This window comes from Batrachochytrium dendrobatidis, assembly GCF_000203795.2.
Source record: "Batrachochytrium dendrobatidis JAM81 unplaced genomic scaffold BATDEscaffold_13, whole genome shotgun sequence".
In the NCBI taxonomy this organism is placed as follows: domain Eukaryota; kingdom Fungi; phylum Chytridiomycota; class Chytridiomycetes; order Rhizophydiales; genus Batrachochytrium; species Batrachochytrium dendrobatidis.
Window position 1 is genome coordinate 138119 of NW_006281111.1, and position 21048 is coordinate 159166.

The 21048-nt window shown below is 40.1% G+C and overlaps 8 protein-coding genes across 8 annotated transcripts; 4 read left to right on the plus strand and 4 right to left on the minus strand.

The window, feature by feature from the left end:
• Positions 1 to 549: 549 nt before the first annotated feature.
• Positions 550 to 7475, minus strand: BATDEDRAFT_35905 (uncharacterized protein; the record flags this gene model as incomplete). Its single annotated transcript, XM_006681652.1, has 4 exons — positions 550 to 3252; positions 3335 to 5698; positions 6579 to 6612; positions 7150 to 7475. The coding sequence occupies 4 exons, from the start codon at positions 7473 to 7475 to the stop codon at positions 649 to 651; spliced, it is 5328 nt and encodes a 1775-aa protein (XP_006681715.1). The 3' UTR covers positions 550 to 648.
• A 2260-nt stretch (positions 7476 to 9735) lies between these two features.
• Positions 9736 to 11062, minus strand: BATDEDRAFT_91518 (uncharacterized protein; the record flags this gene model as incomplete). The annotated part of the gene is made up of 2 exons (XM_006681742.1): positions 9736 to 10128; positions 10265 to 11062. 2 exons carry the CDS (start codon positions 11060 to 11062, stop codon positions 9736 to 9738), a joined length of 1191 nt encoding a protein of 396 aa, XP_006681805.1.
• A 245-nt stretch (positions 11063 to 11307) lies between these two features.
• On the plus strand, positions 11308 to 11723 carry BATDEDRAFT_91557 (ubiquitin-related modifier URM1; the record flags this gene model as incomplete). The annotated part of the gene is made up of 2 exons (XM_006681692.1): positions 11308 to 11495; positions 11606 to 11723. The coding sequence occupies 2 exons, from the start codon at positions 11308 to 11310 to the stop codon at positions 11721 to 11723; spliced, it is 306 nt and encodes a 101-aa protein (XP_006681755.1).
• A 406-nt stretch (positions 11724 to 12129) lies between these two features.
• On the plus strand, positions 12130 to 12672 carry BATDEDRAFT_27338 (uncharacterized protein; the record flags this gene model as incomplete). Its single annotated transcript, XM_006681593.1, has 1 exon — positions 12130 to 12672. One exon carries the CDS (start codon positions 12130 to 12132, stop codon positions 12670 to 12672), a length of 543 nt encoding a protein of 180 aa, XP_006681656.1.
• A 153-nt stretch (positions 12673 to 12825) lies between these two features.
• BATDEDRAFT_91354 (uncharacterized protein) lies at positions 12826 to 14868 on the minus strand (the record flags this gene model as incomplete). Its single annotated transcript, XM_006681743.1, has 8 exons — positions 12826 to 13056; positions 13144 to 13352; positions 13443 to 13562; positions 13674 to 13692; positions 13784 to 13894; positions 13979 to 13989; positions 14343 to 14409; positions 14722 to 14868. 8 exons carry the CDS (start codon positions 14866 to 14868, stop codon positions 13018 to 13020), a joined length of 723 nt encoding a protein of 240 aa, XP_006681806.1. The 3' UTR covers positions 12826 to 13017.
• A 1336-nt stretch (positions 14869 to 16204) lies between these two features.
• BATDEDRAFT_27340 (uncharacterized protein) lies at positions 16205 to 17211 on the minus strand (the record flags this gene model as incomplete). The annotated part of the gene is made up of 2 exons (XM_006681594.1): positions 16205 to 16830; positions 16902 to 17211. 2 exons carry the CDS (start codon positions 17209 to 17211, stop codon positions 16205 to 16207), a joined length of 936 nt encoding a protein of 311 aa, XP_006681657.1.
• A 232-nt stretch (positions 17212 to 17443) lies between these two features.
• Positions 17444 to 18512, plus strand: BATDEDRAFT_13807 (uncharacterized protein; the record flags this gene model as incomplete). The annotated part of the gene is made up of 4 exons (XM_006681533.1): positions 17444 to 17528; positions 17650 to 17822; positions 17972 to 18182; positions 18274 to 18512. The coding sequence occupies 4 exons, from the start codon at positions 17444 to 17446 to the stop codon at positions 18510 to 18512; spliced, it is 708 nt and encodes a 235-aa protein (XP_006681596.1).
• A 1269-nt stretch (positions 18513 to 19781) lies between these two features.
• Positions 19782 to 20863, plus strand: BATDEDRAFT_27342 (uncharacterized protein; the record flags this gene model as incomplete). The annotated part of the gene is made up of 3 exons (XM_006681595.1): positions 19782 to 20024; positions 20156 to 20341; positions 20426 to 20863. 3 exons carry the CDS (start codon positions 19782 to 19784, stop codon positions 20861 to 20863), a joined length of 867 nt encoding a protein of 288 aa, XP_006681658.1.
• Positions 20864 to 21048: the final 185 nt, after the last annotated feature.

A 21048-nucleotide genomic window follows, 5' to 3' on the forward strand; every position in this document is an offset into this window, starting at 1 on the left:
GATTTCTACCAACTCAGCAAAGCTTGACTTGAATCCACCCAATCAGACGTAGTTCTGCTTTGCCGCACCTTGCAATGGTCGTCAAATGGCTACATGTTTCATGTCCACTACGTCATATATGGTTCAAGCATTATTGAGTAGCGCGCAGCGCTTCTAAAGCAGCTACTTGTTGGACAAGCTTCAAGTATTTGGTTGGTCAGCAGAGTTATATTGCAATTCGCTGTTTCGGAACACAGTTTGGCTGAAATAAGCTTATTCCAACTTGCAAAACATCTAAATACAAGCACGAATAAATGCATTTGCTTTATTAGTCATACTCACATGGATGGAACACTAAATAAAGGTACCAAAGTGCATGATAAACAGTCAATTTCATGAAATGATTGGCAACAGTTTACACCAATTCGCTCATTGGCCACAACTCCTAACAAAATTCACTGGTCCTTCCGATGACTGGCTTGAAAGCAACGGTCGCATTCCTGAAACGTGCAATCCTTTAAATGAATTGAAAAGATTCAAAGTCAACATCTAGTGGGAAAGCCAACAAATATTCAACTATTATTTATTTTGAAGCAAAATAAAGATAACCACTGCAGATGGATGCAGAAACATATTCCATTTTACGTGAATACGGTTTAAAACAAACTATCAGGAGTTCCGGATATAACCAACTCCTAGTTTCTCTACAACTCTGTCCAAAAGTGTCCCAATCAACCGCCGCTGATCATCTGCACCGGCAACATCTACACTCAGATTGTATAGTGCGTCCATGCCCATCTTAACAACTGGTACTCCTTTACTCAGATCGATTAAACGCATTTCCATTCCAACAACAATCACACAGCATGCCTCGCTAATCAACCGAAATATAATAGGCGGGGTTTCGTAAAAAAAGGGGTTGGTTTGCATATACCGCCTAACAATTTCAAGAAGCGAAAAGGCAGAGTCAATACATATGTGGTTTGCTATGGGAATGTGGGAGTGACGAGATGAACCAGGCTTGTCCGAATGAGCAGATAATGGCTGTGAGACATCAGCATATTGTGGTTCAAGTGGTCGCAATGTGTCTTTATGCAACAGAATACGAGAGAAATTAAACCAAACGAGAATAAACGCCACTCCCCATGTGAGCCGATTTAAATCATCAAATTCTTGAATACCGCCTCCAATGGAAGTTTCGGCATTTGCTCCGTGAAGCGAGATAAGATTTTCTCGCAAAAGTTTTGATGAATGGTGGGATGTGTAGACATCATCATTTGCAGGAGCAGCCGAGGTAGATCCAGAGACTGAGGTAGAGGGTAAAGCATTGCTTTGCACTGCACCAGGAGACATGGTTTGCATGCTTCGTCTATCATTATTACTTGATAGCCAAGCAGTCTTGAAGAATGTATCTAAAATTGCATCTGAAATTTGGTACCCATAAGTCGATGGAATAACTCGCCACGCTACAGGCAGGTTTTCAAACCACCTCAACAAATCCTGATCAATAGCCCATCGATGCTCATCTCTTGCAATCGAGTCCTGGGCTGGATCTTTTGATTGCAAAAAGTAAACCACACGGTCGTATATTTTAACAAGAAGAAGCCGCTGGGCGGTAACACTAGGAATAGAGGCCTGTGACGGTGGTGGTGGTGTGCATTGTGGGTGGGATTGAAGTTGGGGAGCGTAGGAATGATGGGGATACCCCTGCGTGTTTGAATAAGGGTGAGGATCAGAGTGTCCTTTCTCTACTAAATGTGGAGGCATAGAGCCACTATAAGAAGGATGAGACGGACTAGTAGTATTTGAAGGATGGCTTGAATAGGGATATGATTCTCGGTGCAAGTAAGGTACAGTGGGATCTACAGTGGATGATGAATGAGAATATCTACGTTCACGCTCGGGTTGATTTGGCAAATAAGGTGATCTATGGTATGGTGGATGGTCGGAAGTCGAGGAAACAGGACGATTGGATGCCATATGCTGATCTGCATGATGGTATCCCAAGTCTTGAGTATAAGGTGATGAAGCCGTGCGCTTAAATTGTGGTGAGTGATTTCTCGTTTCCATATACATAGGAGGAAGCTGTGGGGGAGCAGTCGGCTGAGATTGGGACGGATGTGAATAGACATGTGGAGACATGCTTGGAGGAGGCAAAAAGGATGGACCATGTGAACGGGTTGCTTGCTCATTGTGCAAATATGCAGAAGAGGTTGCAGTCCGATCTACTGTAGGCCGGACAGGTCTATCATTATTTTTTACAAAATCAGCCAACAAATCTTGAGGAAATCCTGGCACGTCACCATTAACGACGTCTACGGGATACAATGGAAGGTTATTTGCCAATGAAGTGCGACGATCAGTCTCATAGAGTGACCACCATAAGCGACGAACGAGTTCCTGTTTACAACTCCGAGGATACGATTGTCCATCATCCGGCTCGCAATCCCTTAGATACAACTGTATTAGTCGAATAGCAGCAGATGTGTAGAATGGGCCCTCTGGTCTACCACGAAATGTAGCCAAATTACCCAGCAAATGCAAAGCAAGAATATTGTGATATGAAGGTGACGACAAGGCCTCGGATACAAACGATTTGGCGTGTTCATAAAATGCCTCCCCTTTGCTTGAATGAATCATGCCTCGATGTCCACTGATCAAGGCTGCGTTGGATTCCTTGGGAGACGATGCAAGTGCAGCCTGAGCATATATCGCATTAAGCAGGAAAGGTGGCTGGGCACTCAAATCAGTAAGCAGCCAAGAAGGAAAGATGAGCACGTTCTGTCGCAAAGAGCAGTATCGAAACCATCTCTCAATTAAATCAATACGAATTGAAGTAGGTGGCTGTAATGGATAAGGGACTGGATGAGTGTATGGAGAGTGCTGTATATTGGAGTTACTGCGTGGTGAGGGTAGAAACACTGGACGCACATCCGTCATATGATTATCTGCTCCAAGCGACAGGTCTGCAGTAGGTGGCTGAACAGTCACTGTGGGTGTATCGAACCGTTGTGAACCAAAAGGCACAGACATGGTAGTCACTATTTCTCCTACAGGGGCAGCGATACTTGCATGGTTGAGCAAGCCGGATCTTGACTTGGCTGGATTTTTTCCCTTGGTAACTACCACATGTTCCAGAGACTCAATTCGTTGCTGTAGCTGCGCAATATACTCTGTTGGTTTTTTTGGTTTAGACTGTCTGTTGAATACACAACGAAGCCCCCTCTTGACACAATTAGGGCACGATCCAATTGGGCCATGACATCGAATTTTCTAAATATTCAGCACCAGAGATGATGTTGCAGGGAAACATATGAGTAACATGGTATTAGATGGAACAAAAGGTAAATCATACAACCTTGGAGTGACAATAGTCGCATGCACTAGATTGTCGAGACCATCTTGGCTGTCTAATATGAGTAGTGATGACGGAGACAGGAGTTTCAAAAGTCTCAGTAGACATAGGCTTTGGCTCGGTGGAACTGATCAAGGACGAAGTTGTGGATGTAGTGTTTGAATGATGTGACCCGCGACGATGAGTTGGATATGGATCAAGCGTAGCAGACGAGGCAGTGGAGTGTACAGGGTGCGGAAATTGTGAAGTATGATTGGATGAAGCAATGTTTGAAGAAAGTATTGGTGAAGTGGGTGAAAGCTGAGATGAGATTCTAGAGGCGGATATACTATTGTGGTGATTGTATGTGTGAATATGATTTGGTATATGAGCTTTTGGAGCAATATCCACCAACACGGCAGTAGTAGCAGGATCTGAGATCAAGGAATCAGTCAGCAGAGTGTCACTTTTTCCAAACTGTGGCAACTCCGAAACTACTGAAAGTTTAGCTGTAGCAACAATGGTGGGCGAGGTGGCTGTTGATGAGGGATGCAAAGTTTTGGGTAGAATGTCGAGCGTACCAACAGACGCATCGCTAGTGGTTGTTGAAGAAAAAGAATCAGGTTTGGCTTTGAATTCAGTATCATCGGCCGATATTGGTGATGAGCCAGCCAGAAACAAATTTCGACTTTCCATCAACGGAAGCTTCATAGCACTAAAGTGCATTGCATCTACAGTTGTTAAAAGGGCCGAAACCGAACTCATTGGTGTTGTAGTGGTAGAAGAAACAGTTTGGTAAGATGTATTATTTTGAGCAAGAGAATTTAACGAGCCACGATCACCAGGAGGAGTTACTAGGATGGTAACATGTCCAGATTGTTGATACGAGGTGTGGGGATGTGGCATGCTAAGCGAGCAGGAAATTTCCTTTGTTTGACTCACAGTTTTGTTTCTCTGGCGCTTTGCTTGGTGCTGAGTCGCATCTGCCATTTGGTCCTCCAACACCGACTGCATTTGTTCATTACTGCAATGCTTACGCGATGCCTGCTGTTGCGTTATTTGGTACTGTACAGCCATGTTTAGCGGTGCCCGAAACTCCATCTCTTTTGTTACATCTCCATCGTGCTTGTCAAAAGATACCACAACTTGACCGCTACCACAATCACCTTTTGGCTGTGGTGATGCTGGTTGCGCCAGTATGGATTGGATACATGTGTGACGAATGGCTGGGACCGCGGAATCAGGTGATGTTAAAGCTTCCTGACATTCAGGGGCATGCTGTCGTTGTAGGTTCAATATGCTTTTATTGCTTTCGAATTCCGGGCCTGCTGATATGGATGAGTCTCTATGAATATTATCCGGATTTGTCCATGAACGTTCCAAATCAAACTCGGCGTTTGCTTGGGAGTCGTTACTGTGCTGGGTAAAAATCCGATTTTTTCTTGAATCAATGGCTGGCATCGCCTCAATGTGAGAGTGTGGGATTTGTGTTGGCGATACGGCGATGCTTATTCTGTGGTCATCTGGTGCACCAATATTATTTTGAAAATCAGTGGGTGTTGATGCTACTGCAGCGGTAGATGTTTCTAGAATATCGGTGGTGTTGGCAGCGTGGCGGACAAATACACTGCCATCCAAACCCGTCTGGTTACGCTTATTAGTATCGGTGTTGAACTTGGAGTTAATGCAATGAGTGTCATTGAGCCATGTCATATTATCTTGAGTAGGCCGTATCAAGACCGTTTTCATTATTACTGCGTCTGAATCATGGGCTTCTAGAGTGGGACAACCCTGATCATGACCCAGTTCAATCACTTGTGGCTCTCCCTTAACTGCAACAGCGTCCGCTGTTACATGTATTTTGCTGCTGTGATTGCAAGAACTGTGTATTGGTTCGTCTACATTTGTATTGCCTTTAAAACCAGAGTCGGTAGAGCTCATAATCAAATGACCACTTTCCTTAGCCGCACTACCGCTCGCCTGACTGTAGTTCATGATAGTATCTTGTGCTTGTGTGCTTGACAGACTGGTATAGGCACATACATCAGATTTGTTCTCTTGAACATGATCAGGTTCATCAGACGGGGGGCATGGAGTTTGCTGGACTGTAGAAGTTGTTACTTCAGGAAATGCATCTGCAGGTGATAAAATGCCGTTTTGGTATGAGCCAAGTTGTTGTGGCTGGTGATGCGGCTGTTGTTTTTGCTGGGCATAGTAGTCTGTACAGTCCATGTCTATTTCAGTTCCAATCAATGAGTTTAGGCCAAGTGCTGGAAGCTTTTCAGGTCTTGCTGGTGACTGTAGCGATGGCTGCATGTACTGTAGATATAAATATGACTCGTGGCGGAATGTGCAATGAAAGTAATGTCCTTCAAGCTGCAATAGCTATATTTTTGGTCTAGAGGATATAATGCAGATATGTACAAGTATGTTAAATACAGGTCTAGCAATAGTGGATATATCAAATAGTTGGGTTTGCAACTTGTATGACCAAAGTTTATAAACTATGTAGTAATACTAGGCAAATAAAAAAGGCTGGCTTAATGAAGGATTTGCTCAGCCATATACAGTATAGAATTTAAATCAAAATCTAACATATATCACGTTGGGCAGAGACTAACCAGAAGTTGTAAAAAAACGGATGAATTTACAATAGATCGATACCAAGTGGAGAAGTAGTCGAGATGAAATCCGCCAAGAAACGATTTGGGAAAATCTGGATAATAGACAATTGAATTGGCCGACAAATACAGGCCAACAGCTGTATAATTCCGCCAAGGAACTCGTTAAAAAATTCCTTGCAAGGGCGAGATTTTGACCGAAACCATCGGTGCGCAGTGTGGCCACTTGGTAAAGTGTTTTGGTAATAAAATCTGTTGTTAAAGCAATGCTAAGCAGTAAGCAATGAAGAAACACGAGAAGGTGTTATTGCTTGATTGCAGCCCGAGGCCGAACACTTCACCAATAATCATCCGCACAACCCTTTATTTGGTTACTGCTCTGTATGGCTTGCCCACCGATTTGTCAGCATTCGTTTGAACAGCTTGGCTGAATAATTGTAGCTGAATTTTACATTGAATTGTCCTATTTAGATTTGGTTTTCAAACGGCTTGTTACATACCGTTCGGGCCGTGTTGCTATCTTTTTCGATTTAGGTATATATAACTAGAGAGTGGTTTATTTGCATTATCTAGCTTATTGCGTAATCCCAAACCATTTTACAGCAGCTAAACTGTATTATAGGTTGTAAACCACCTATCAGTACCTTGTATAGCATGCCTATGCGCATAATGCAAGCTCTATAAAAGCAATGGTTACATTATACTCGCTTTCAAAGTAAAAACGTCTCGGTCATATGCTTCTGCTTAGTTACACCTCGTGATTAGTCCTTCGAGTTCCATGTTCCACCACTTATTTGATTTGGAGGTCGGTGGCCCGACCCAAGGCAATGTCATCGTACGATGACTGTATCGAGTCAGGGGTTACTCAGTATTCTTCATGATTCGTATTTACAAGCGTGCTGATGTTTTGCTGAACCATCAACAAATTATAGGTCGTGGTTCATTAGTGAGCCTGGCTCCAGCCTAATGTTGTTCAAATGGCTATGCATTGGTTGCAGCCTACAACGTAAACCTCCAAACCCAACCATACGAAAAAGCACTTTTTCATGCACATAAACTGGTGATAGTGGATGACAGTTTTATTAATTTCCGTTATCTTGCCCTGTCGCTAGCTGCGGACCTTGTTTCCCAGCTATAAAACATTTTAATGGCTTGACAGAACGCAACGCTCAAACGAATATGATGGAAAGTGGTGCTGTGAGAAATGAAGCCAACCTTTTTATAGCCGTGTAGGACTCTGCACGCTTCTGAATGACTGGAGTGTCAGAAAACTGTTCAAGGAGTTCGACTTCCTGTGCAGTAGCCACACTGGATGGGTTAAAAACGAGCAACCCATTTTCCATCGGGTTGGGAACAGCAGTAGTAGTTTGGATCAAGGCTAGACTAGCAATAAGAAATGCTGAGAGTTTCATTTTCGACAGCGAAGGGTAGAGCTTTGGATGGTTTGATGGAACGGGCCTCTGGTATATCAAAGACGAGTCTAGTAGGAAGGGTATACTGATATCAATAAATACCAAGATAACACTGGTAACAATAGACATTATTTGATGGGCTTATATATCATTGGCACCTGATATGCCTTTTGACACTATGGCGCATACATTGAGATCTAGCTGGGAACCATGGGAACACTGTTCTACTTGCATTGATTGTGTTGATAGAGTAAATGCTAATTAGAATATTTAAACGTGGCGCTAGATGCGCCGCCATAAACTCTGACCCAACATTACAGTTGCAATTCAATCGTAGCTGATGATATTCACATCTATCGGCTTAGCACCTCACACTCCAATCACATTGATGCAGACACTGCTGTGCACTCCACAAACAGACTATTTGTAAATCGCCTGTTTGACATGTGTCTACAAAGCAGCTTTCCAGCCGAGTTCATTACCCTGGGTCTCATTAAAAACAGCATGGCTTGTTTAATGGATTGTTCTAGACTGGCAATTAGCATACACCTATACCAAACACTCAAATTCCATCATAGTCGGAACTCGGAGTCAAACTATAGTGTTGTTAGAGTGTAGTTTATTTGATACCAACTATCATCCTTGGTATTTCATTCATGTGAATTCAGCTGTATAGTGAGTAAAGCCAAGGCTATGATTAACAAGAGTTGATCTCATGGAGCGATGGGTGCCGATTTTCTGAGCAATACCGTACGCTCTGGGCTCAGCAAAACTAGATGGTCGATCAAACATAATCTGCCCAACCATTAATAAACAATGTAAAAGTAAAGCTTCGCTACATTGCTTCATATTATCCATGTTTAAACTTTGCATAAGATTGCTTTTGCATAATAAATGCCATGTATAGCATGCGATGATAGATGTTGAGGGAAAATTTAAAATGTTTATTTGAAGCAGTGCAATCGATTTTTAGAGCAAAGCCAAACGAATATTTAATTGTCTATTCCAAAGCAAAAAGGCAGCCACTGTAGAATAATACAGAAATGTCTTCCATTTTACGTGGATACGGCTGAGAGGCAGAAATTCACAGTAATCAGTTTACAACCCATTCAAAAAGTCAAACACAATAGTTATCGATTCAAAACTCACTGGATTTCAATTATGGCATTCCTCGCTTCGAGAGATGAATAGGCTCGCTTGACATTATATGTCTGACACGACTACGTGAAATTGGAGAGGCAAGTACAACGGTAGTACCAACAGTGATCAGTGCAAGAAGTGAAAATTTCATTTTGTCAAGATAAATGTTTAGATATTGGTTTGGCTAAATCGATCGCTAGCTGAATTGTTTGATTAGGTGAAGATAATGATGATGGATTATATAGTAGTTGATATAGGCAGAGGGAACAATACTTGATGGCGTAAAGACGCGCTTTGAATAGCTTATTCATTTAATGTATGAATAGTAATTGCCACAGCTTATTGGCACATGGACCCATGGATTGATCCATCAATGGATGGCAAAAGTACTCATTAAGCAAATCCACTCACCGTGCATCTAGTACATGCTTTGAACTACCAACCAAGCTTTTATATGAAACGGTATATTGATCTTCAACTCTAACCTTTGATATTTTATAAAAGTAGTTGAGCAGCAAAAAGTGATGCCAAAACCTTGTATATTGAAGACGTATTGTCTAGTTGTAGTGTATACTGTACTGTTAGTTTCTGTAAGCGTGTGTAATCGATCGGTACGATATACTCTAAACCCACTACTGTCAAATCTACTAGCATAATAACCAATTTACACTCAAATATACCTATAAGCCATCATGCAGTAGCCATGATACACATATTGTCATGCCAATATGACATCTAGTTCAAGATCTCAATATCGTGATGTTTGAATGCAGCGTTCCTAGGTTCAAAACTATTCCAGTAGTTGGCATATATCAATTCAACAACATACACACGAGTATTGTTATTGCACTGATCATAATAACAGTATGCAATATGCAATATGGAATCAAGTGAATACATTGATTCTAGTGTACGAGTCTTGATGATAGTCTGTAGATACAATGATATGATGTCGTGTATTGATTGATAAACGTAACAATGTATAAACTTGCAATCAAAATCAGTTGAAAATACCAAAACAGGAATCAATAAGCATGTTCATGTGTCCAGCGTTGTAATGATTAGTAACAAATAACTCATGAACTGAATGTTCGGCAAGATCTGATAAATTGACAATATCTAAAATCAATAGTATCAATACTATTTTACATAATATTTATTTCAAAAGCCAATATTACATGCAAAAAATGCAATCATACAAAATGTCGCTAATCTATACAAGAGCGACCTTGACAATCAGAATCAACCATTAGCACGCATGACGTCCAATGGGGATATCCCAAATCCAAATGTGTTTCAATACATCTAACCCAAATGTTAGAGAATTCGCACAGTCTTGGCTCTCGACAGGAAGGTCATCTTCCTCGTCTAGCTTGGTCACTACTTTTGATTTAGAATTCTTCAAAGCTGTCATATCCTCAGTTGCTGGACATACGTATGTTGTGCCATCACGATTCGAGACCCATATTTCGGTTGGGTGATGAAAAAAACCAAGAAATAGTGGAGGCAGGTGTGGGGTAACATCGTTTTGATTCACCACCCGTAGAATAGCTTTAAAGTTGACCGATGCTACCCATTGAACGAATTCGAAATTTCCAGTTCGTGGTTGATTGATGGTATAAAGTAAAATTCGTTGTGGATCCTAAAGTTTTAAATCAAACCATTACAAAGTTGTAAGCATGGTTAGTCGCGACTGATTTGGCCATCCAAATAACAAGATCACAGGAGATTAACATTGAATCAAATCATTAGTCAAGCGTGTATCAACCATTGCATACCAGTCCAAGCAATGTGACCATTTCCATGGATGCCATTGTCGTCAAGGCACCTCCAAGTGAATGGCCTGTAACAATAATGTCGAAATCAGGAAAGCTACTGGCAAGAAGTTTGACCTGATCCAAAACCTCTGTTCTAATCTGATTCCAAGCCTGTAGAAATCCTAAATGAACTTGTGCTCCAGGAGGGGATTCGGGAAATGGCGAGTCAGGTAGTGCAGTTGTGATGTCCTTGACCCAGTTGTCCAGATTCTGAGAGCCTCTAAACGAGACAATGATGCGACTGGTAGGAATATGTACGGCAGTATAGCAAAATGAAGTGAATGTAGGATTGCCAATAAGAGTGATGTTTGTAGTGTGTTCTGTTGCACCTCCACAAGTTGTGCATGTCCAAGTATCCAATCCATCAATGCAATATGCTGACCGAGTATAATTCAGCAAATTCATCATGAGATCCATTAATGCAGGCGGTGCTTTTACAGGCTGATACTGCATAAGCTTCTCAGTCCCGTGCATAGACTGCAAAGGCTGTTGCTGTCCATATGATGGTCCAGACCGAGACTGGAATTGACCGACTGTTTTGCTATAGTCCTGTTGGAAATTGGCTTGACGCAGCTGTTTTGGCATATTGGCAAATGCTTCAGAATAAGAGACTTTCTCAACAAAAGCACCAGTGCTGGATTTAAAAGTATCGGATTGCTTATTAAAAGGTGATGCCATTGCAGGACACACCAAGACTATCATTGCTATTAATCCAACTGCAACACAAGCAGTACGATGACGTTGTCTAGCACCAGTCATGCTAATAGCAGTCCAAAAAGAATACTCGAGCCAACCAAAGTAGAGCAAAGCCATCAAGTATACAAATATTGGTAGAATAACAAGTCGGCAAGTTTTGTCAGGAAATAAGTCGAGATAGCATTGAAAACGCGAGTTTATTCTGCAATAAAGCCGACTTTTTGGTTGGATTTCTTTCCAACTTTCCAACTGACGCACCACTAAAAGTCCATTCAGTCCTATAGAGCCAGTGCTCTGTTATCTTGATCATGACTCTTACAATTAATCTTGAATTTAGTGGAGGCATGGAACTCTTGTTTGATCATCAACGCAGTATAGCAGCGACTCTGCCAGACACATTTATTGCTGGCACATCTACACTGAGAGACCTTATTGCATGGACTGCATCCAACCTACTCAAAGAGCGTCCAGAGTTGTTTATTCAAGGCGACTCAGTGTTAGTCTAATTCTTTCAAGTCAATGCATGCTCATTAACCAAACCTGCATCTGATTTTATTCGATCAACTGGATTGCTGATTCTACATTGAATATTGTATCTTTATATAGACGGCCTGGAATCTTGGTACTAATCAATGACGTTGACTGGGAACTACTGGGTGAATTAGATTATGTCTTGTGTGACAAGGACACCGTTGTTTTTATTTCGACTTTGCATGGTGGTTAATAGTGCAGCCGATTTCTTGATCTGCTTGCATATTCCAGGAAAGCAGACTAGGACTGACGATTCATAATACAACTTTAATAAAGACTATGCAAGTGTAGAATTGACCCATTGCATCTACACCTTGCTTGTCATCCTTTTGTTATAATCAGACTACAAATTCAAGATTTTATCGAGTCGCCAGTGCAATTAGATGTGCATTTTACTCTTGTTCAAACAGAAAATAAACTCAATATTCAAGTACAATCCTTCAATAGACTGTAAATGCATTGATGAGATTGAAAAAGTGCAATCTAGGTCCATTTATCAACTCGTGATAGTTTCAAAGTCATCGTTGTATGCTTTGCCTGCTCATTCACCAGTCATTACATACCAACCGACTTTTGCTATTCAACCAACAGTTCAAGTCATGTCAGATTCAACTACTTCAACTTCTAATGGCAATACGAAATCCCCAATTCCGCTCTCAAGTCCATCTGATGTGACTGCAACCCCAACTATTTCGTCTTTCAAAAACAAAGGAAAAATGCCTGTACAGAGTTCACCAGGTCCCATGGAGCAAGATGTCCGGTCAACCACTTCAAGCACTCAAGTAGAAGCAGCCGAGACTGTGGACAGTTTTGAACTTGAAGATGATGACGAGGAAGGCGAACACGAATACAACTCGGATCTGCAAGATAGCAATAGTTCGGCTTTATCTAGTGACGGCTCAGGATCCAGTCAAGATGGTAGCAATAGTGATGATGAAGAGGCTGAATTAGCGGCTCTTTTGAATGAAGCAGAGGAAAATGGAGATGGCAGCGAGATGGTGGTTGGATTACGTTCAGGGAATAGTAGATTCAATTCAAGTGCTAGAACACATTTTCGAGACGATACTCAAGCAAGTCAGAATGCATCAAATGAAGGTTGTGCAAGTGGATCTGCACCTGCCTCCAAAAAACAACGATCTTAGACTATCAAGGTCATTTTACAAACGTAAGCTTACTCATCTAATAAATGGTCACTTGTCCTTGGTTAATAAAAGCTTATTATACTCATATTAAATAGTTCCTAGTCTGTAAGCTAATGCTAATAATATTCAAACACTACAGTGTGGCTGGTTTACTCAACTTGAAGCTTTTATTTCAAATACCAATCTCGAGCTACTTTGTATAAGTGCAGTTTTGGTCATATGTAGTAATTATCAGATCTACCATTGCAATAGAATAATCGGTATCTAAGCCCAGACACTAATCGGATATAATGCAATAACCACATCCACGTTGACAGAAAAATCACTATTGAGCATTGCAACCAATCAACCAAACTTTAAATGGTTTTCGTAAAATTTAATAATCTAAAGCATTACAAATATACAGGTTAGCCTTGACATTCTATCACTGCCAATACTGCAACCCAAAACTACACATCTAGTCATTAGTACCTTTTGAGGACATTTAGCATTGGCAACCTTGCTTGCAACCACAATCTTTTTGCCATCGTTCCAATTAATATAAACTAAAAGATCGTCTGTGCTTGAAGATGCCATCTCCATGGTTTCAATACTTTCCACATCATTCTCCCATGACAATTTGTCTCTCATTTCTGCCGTAAGAGCATCGGGAGAAAGGTATATCTTTTGCAAAGATTCGCCTATATGTAAATACGTCCCAAAATACGTTAGTTTATAATGAGACTCCATTGATAACACAAAATCCCATGCATCAAATATATACGACTTACTTGATTCCTCTTCTTCTATAGTCTTTTTTTTGCTGGATGGGTTCGGTTTTGAAGCAGATTTCGAGGTAGCTCCTTTTTTGCTGGTGCGAGAAGGCTGTGATGCGGATTTACCATTTTTAGCTAAAATATACCGTGATAAAAGTGTATAATAAGTCTAATAAGCCACCAATTGCATAGATGCAATGTAAACACTGCTAAAGTCTATAGATCTCCAATGAAACTACTACTTACCAATTGGCGTTTTTTGACGCTAAACAAATCAAACCACAATGAGTGAATTTAGCCCATGCACTCCAGTCATCTAAACAGTTGAATACATTTTTAATAAAAAATCAACATACCTTGGGAGGTGATGCTTGAGGTTCTATAGCACGAGATCTAGATGTGGAAGTTCGCGCTTTTTTGCCTTTACTTGCCTGAGTACTCCAGAATTCTTTGACAAGATCAGGCGCCTGTTTATAGATTTAGTAAGCCGATTAGCAACATGCATTGGACTACTATTTGATCAAAGGCTAAACCAAACTCATCGATCTTACATCCACAACATCTAAAATAGCAAACCATTGTTAAAAAAATCATTAGTTATTTCAAAGATAATGATAAATATTGGTATTAGATTTGTAATCAATGGGTCAAGATGGAACGTCGCATTTAATACTACTTGGCACGATAGTGTGCAAGTGAGTACAACTAAAATTATACACCAGGCCATCAAATATAATGTGTTTTGATTGTATCAAATTCAAGTAGTACTGAGGCACCAAGTCTGAGCCCACGATAGATAGTGGGAAACAGTGCAGACTAGTCCAATGAAAGAAAAGATCAAGCATACTCGAACAATGCCAAAGTAGATAAAAGGCAATTAAACCATTTGGATGGATTGGATTTGGAATAACATACCAGTGGGCTCCCAAGTGTTATCTGAATCAGGATATCCTTTCCACTTGATGTAGAATTGTTCTACTCCCTATATTAAATGATTTAATCCCCAAAAACTAATAAGTACCATCACGTATATACAGACAAGAGTAGATGATGTAGCTATAATTCTATGCTACAAAGGTGTAAATAGTGAACCCCACATACAGAGTAGCAAACACAATAGGAAAGTGAGGCTCAGTTATACTACTGAACTAATCAATAGCTATATTGCAGTGTGTATACTGTAATATAGCTATTTTACCCCACAGTGACCAGAGTTAAATCAAGGTATCAATTAGAAATAATAGCTGTTCAAGTGTACACTATTATATCTAGTACGTTGGCAGTCTGGACACACCTGATGCTTACGGAACTTGATAATTCTTTCAACCTCAAACTCCTCGTCATCAAGGGACTCTTCAGAGCTGCCATTCTTTGAACTCTTGTCAGATGAGGGAGTTCTTTCATGCATACTATCGTCGCTGCTTTCATCGGCTACTCCCATGATTTGAGTTGTAATGGAATAAAAGCCGAGTCAACTTTGTCGAGATTTTAACCATTTGCACTTGCAAAATCGTCAATTTATCAGATCTTGCCGAACATTCAGTTCATGAGTTATTTGCTACTAATCATTACAACATCGTACACATGAACATGCTTATTGATTCCTGTTTTGGTATTTTCAACTGATTTTGATTACAAGTTTATCAATCAATACACGACAGCATATCACTGTATCTACAGACTATCATCAAGACTCGTACACTAGAATCAATGTATTCACTTGATTCCATATTGCATATTGCATACTGTTACTATGATCAGTGCAATAACAATACTCGTGTGTATGTTGTTGAATTGATATATGCCAACTACTGGAATAGTTTTGAACCTAGGAACGCTGCATTCAAACATCACAATATTGAGATCTTGAACTAGATGTCATATTGGCATGACAATATGTGTATCATGGCTACTTTATGATGGCTTATAGGTATATTTGAGTGTAAATTGGTTATTATGCTAGTAGATTTGACAGTAGTGGGTTTAGAGTATATCGTACCAATCGATTACACACGCTTACAGAAACTAACAGTACAGTATATACTACAACTAGACAATACGTCTTCTATATACAAGAAAAACTGGCGGGTTTGAAACCCATTAATACTCAACACAATCGTCAACTAGAGTTTATTACAATTAGGAATGCAAAATCGCGACCTTGAATTTTGTAAACTGAGTGAGTAATATAGAGTAAAGGTTTGGTTGTCCAAGTGTCAAGATCTGCCTCGTTAATCCAAGTATATGTTTAAAATGACTGTCAAGACTAAAATAGCTAGCCAGATTGGTGACATTTTATAATGGAAGATCGATTTGGTTTGGATGCAAATGTGTATATGTAGCAAGAGTCATTATGATATGAATTGTATGAATGTCACAAATGTCACGAATGTCATTAAAATAAAATGGTGGATCCAACAATTGTTCCCATGTTGATCGGAATCAACAGCAGTTGGCCATATTCAACTGCCAGATCAATCATTACATTAGTCATCAGTCATGCTTTATTTTCAACGAATCGTGTTTCTAAAATGCCAGTTCAGTCAAACTCGGCTATAGTTGTAATAAAAACAACAGCCCAGGTTTATTTCCATCAAACAATTCAATCCATGAGCTTGAGTCTGTCACACACAACAGCCATTGTAAATTGATTCAACTGCAAAGTGTTTATTTTTTGTGATCAAGTGGATACTATCAATAACACAGACAATGGTCAGTTTTGCACAAATGTCACATCTATGCCTGATGTCACTCGTTGGATATCCAACTCCAAGTGATTATTTACAAACAAATAAAACCATCTGTTGCAGCTTATCCAAATCAATAGCATGTCGGTCTGAACATTCCAATGGTGCTTGTTTTTTCAAATATTTCAAATCTCCATCATTTGGATACAACTCATCCATGTGTACATTTTTACATGCGGTAGATCTCGAGTATAGTCCTGCTTGAACCAGTACATTTCGAGATGCTTCCAGTCGTGTTTGAGTCGACAATTGCAAATCTGGCGCGCGAGATTGTTGTGTGGTGTTGTATTCGAAAATGATGGATTGTGATACTCGATGCTGCCGATGCAACATTGCTGTCGATGGAGCATAAAAACATAGCCAATCAGATGTAAACGGTGATAGTCCACCAGCAGAGTATCCCATTTGCCATCCCAGAATTCCAAGATGAGCAACCATGAGCCGGAAATACGCTGTAAATGAATACGCAACAAATACCCATTCCGATGTTGATTCTACTCGAAACCAGACTGTTGGCAAAGATGGATTGTATGCAAGTGGTCTTGTATTGTTTGGAAGGATTGTGTCAAATCCATAGCATAAACACACTTGGCCCATAGATTTACATTCATCTAGCACAAATGCTCCAAAAAGAGATGGATTCTGTACATATTCAACTAATATCCAACAGTTGAATATAAATATTCAGTCAATACACCAACTTGATATATGCGTATCAATAACGTACCACGATCAAGACTTCTTGGAAGCAACGCAGAGTCGATTTGAATCATATCGACCAGTGATTTGATATGCATTCTACCCAATATGCGACTTGAATGCTCAATCTCTACATTCCATGTAAAAAGCAATCCATCAGAACATTTCAAAAACTGAACCAGATCGGATGGTAGTGTCAATACGTTTTGTCCATGAGTACAAGTCCATCGCGACACCAGTGCGTGCGGACATGGTGGATACGCTGCTATCTTGAGGTCAGTCACATCTGGACACGACTCGAGATATGGAATGACACCAGGCATCCATTCCTGATACATGTGTAGTGCAGATGAAGTGTGTTGCATATTCATACTTTCTAAAGACATGCTTGATGTTTTTGACATTAAATGCAACGATATCGATGTGGTGAATTTGATTCAAGTTGCAGTCCAAGTGCTGACATCCTAATTTGCATGCTAAAAACAACCGAGTTTGACCAACACTTGATTTCCAGTATAAAGCTGACTACTTTTACTGGTGAACGTACTCTGCGGATCCAGATAGTATAGAATGACTGCTCCAGCTACTCAAACAGTAATTACCGTTGGACAGACGCTCTACATCAACAATATAAACGACCGTATCCGGAAAAAGGGTACATTGAATCAGCAGTATTACTAGCTGGAATGAGAAATGACTGGACTTGCCAACTGCTCATGATTGCAGTGTCAACTGACATTTTAAACTGTTTATTCTACATGCTGTGATTACATTAGAACTAAGAGAGTCGCTGTACTATTTGTTTTCACAACATGGTCGAGTACTGGATATTGTTGCTCTCAAAACCATGAAAATGAGAGGTCAGGCATTTGTTGTGTTTGATACTGCACCAGCTGCCACTGTTGCCATGAGAGAACTGCAGGGATTCCCATTGTATGACAAGAACATGGTAAGACTAGAGTTTTGCAGATCGTCATGTTGCATTGATATTTCAACTGGATTTGGTTGTTAATGCTTACTGTCGAGTAGAATGGCTGTAGACTAACATGAATGTGTTACTGTTATTTGGCATGTTTGATTATCACTTGTGAAACCCAGCAAATTGCATATGCCAAGACAAAATCCAATGCAGTCAAGAACCGAGATGGCAGCTACTCGAAGCGATCTCGTGCAGCAGCTATAGAAATGAATGGTAATGAATCTGATGCATCAGATGATGATACACTACACAAGCGACAGCGTGGAGATGAATATGATTCAGTAACTACAGGACGACATTTAAAGGATAATGAGGAGGAAATGGAAGAAGGTGAGTTGCACTTGTTGACTCTTGAATGCATGGATTCAAGTACGCTTTAAACTGTAAACGGATATCTGATGCGTTTATGCATTTCATTTAGATGACACCAACGCGATTCTTTTCGTCAGTCAGTTGCCATCATCCGTTACAGAAGAGTCGCTATCGACGTTGTTTGCACAAAATGAAGGATTCAAAGAAGTGCGGATTGTACCAGGTCGACCAGATATTGCATTTGTCGAGTATGCATCATCAGCACAGGCAGATCAAGCACGAATGGTATTAAATGGATGTCAAATCACTCCAGATCAAGCCATGCGGGTAGAGTTTGCACGGCGGTAAAGATGTTGCATTATGCTGATTGACAAAAATGGTATTGTTGAATAAACAGATATGTTTTGGCATACATCTGATATTGATTGGTGGATATGCATCCAAGCCAAAAAAACATGGTGTATTGTACAATGGATATTTTACATGCCATGTATCGATTGTGATGAGTTGCACATTTTGCTTACTGTTCAAGATCCAGTGCACTAATCTGTAAATAGGTAATGCTCGAATTGTCGATACAACAATCTGGCATTTGTCATTGTGATATTCATGGAATATCTTGGTCAGTGAGTGTATCTGCAGTAATCCAGTACACACCTTGGCCAACTGAACTCGACAGTGAAATACCACATTTCAATTACACGACTGCCGAATCTCTGATGTGTTGATCAACCATTCAACAACTTGAAAGTAATTTTAAACACTTGTATCATGCTGAACAGTATCACTACTAGATTGAACAAGTTGCTTGATAGTTGTGTACTTTGCAATGCAGCGTTGCTACAAAAGTATGCACTTGACATGTTTCCAAAGCTGAACTTGGGTTGTCAAATGAAACACCAAGTTACAGATTGCTCAACAGTTGTTCAAGCCAGATTGTCAAATTAGAATACCAATTACACAATTTCCGGTATTTTCACAAGCAACGAGTGGTATGATTTGATATACACACTCGAGTCAAGATGCTACGAGACCAGTCTTGTTTAGTTTTTGTCAGGATTTTGAATGAGATACAGCCAGAATAAACATGAATGCATAGACTAGCCGATGCTGGAGTTTTGAATAGTGAGTTTGAAGATATTCGTGGTTTTGCATCATCACACTTGATTCAGACTATGAATAGTTGGTTATCCATGTGTCATTATTGTGAAGAGCAACACCATGCATTATTTGACCTGTTGTATTTCCATTTACTAATTGTGTTTTTGATATTTCATATGCCATTGCCGATTCATCAGAGTTTATTTGCAATATGCAAAGTTGGAACGCGCAAGATAAACTTGACCCAATATCCACGCCAATTCACATCCACGAACATTCTTGACCACTCTGTATCTGTAGTCTCTCCATCCTTTGCAGCAGTCGTTCCCGTATAACCATGAATAAATCATTGAATCACTGCCCAGTTACTTTACTTTTAGCATTCCATCAGAGTTGCCAATCCGACTAGTTAACCTCCACATCCGACAACCAGAAATCATCCTTCAACGCCAGAAACAACACTGTCTGTTCAAGACTTGATATCAACAATTCAAGACCACTCATATCAGCACTGAAATGCCTGAACGTACACTGTCTGCATTTGCTACACCATCTGCAATATTTCTAGGAATCGCGCTCCATGAGCTCATATCAACCTTCTTTTTTCTAGTTTCCGCATCCAAAACCTCGTGGAGCACATCACTATTCCAGATTTCTGTTGTGGCATGGAGTTTATGTATGCTGCAGTCAATTTTACAGATTGTGTTGCTGGATTACACAATATCGCCGTATGAGACTGCCAATCATTCCATGGCATGGGTTACGATTTTTGCTATTTGTGCCAACTTTCTAACCAGTACATCGTTGGCAAGTACCAACTATGGCAAATATTGGTTCATTTTGCATGTTGTGTTTATTTCTGACTTGTTGATATTCAATGGCATGTTTAGCTTGCTGTCATGGTGGTTCGATTACGAGTATTTCATTCGGGATCATCCTTGTCGTTATGGTTACTGTCATTTATTGGGTTTGCGACCTTTTGTTTTTCTGTGCCAGCCAATATTCTCGGAATACTATCCAACGTTGATGTCGTTGCAGATCGAAGTTCCATATTTTTTTCCAGTCCGCTGATTGGAGTAAGCCATATCGAGTCCAAGTATTAAACATGCCATTTCAACTTTATTGACAACCATGTTTTTTTGCAACTACTGCATATATAGCTTACTCGCGAGTTGTTTGCATTCACATTCGTATTACAAGGTCTGTTTACATCGTTGGCATCAATATCATTTCTCTGGTCACTCTGCAAATCCATTGGATTTACAGGAAAAGGATTCGTGTATCAAGTTTTGCTAAAACGGGAAGGTCCTCGATTTATTGTCATATTTGGACTCAACATCATTGTTGCTGGATTTGCAGTGCATTCATTCCTATATGATCCGACGCATGTTACATTTTCTGGATGGTACATGCCTCCCATGATTTATGCGATTGAGATTTATACGTTTTTATTGACGAGTTACGTCGAGCCTAGAAGTTTATTGCGACAAGTGCAGATGGAAACAGAGTATGATGGAAACAACATGAAAGAACAAACTACTGATGTAGCGAGTCAAACTTACAGAGTGCCTACCAATAGTCCATATGAGATAATATAGTTTTGAATAGTTTCATTATTTGATTTTGAAATAGATGAACACTGCAGAAATGAAAATCAAATTGTATATCTGCCATTCATATCCAATTGTTGATATAGCGATCCAGATCAGTTTCAAGCAAACATCCATTAAAAGTTTAAACCATTGCATTAGATGTACACGTTTGTGTATAATATTGTCAACGA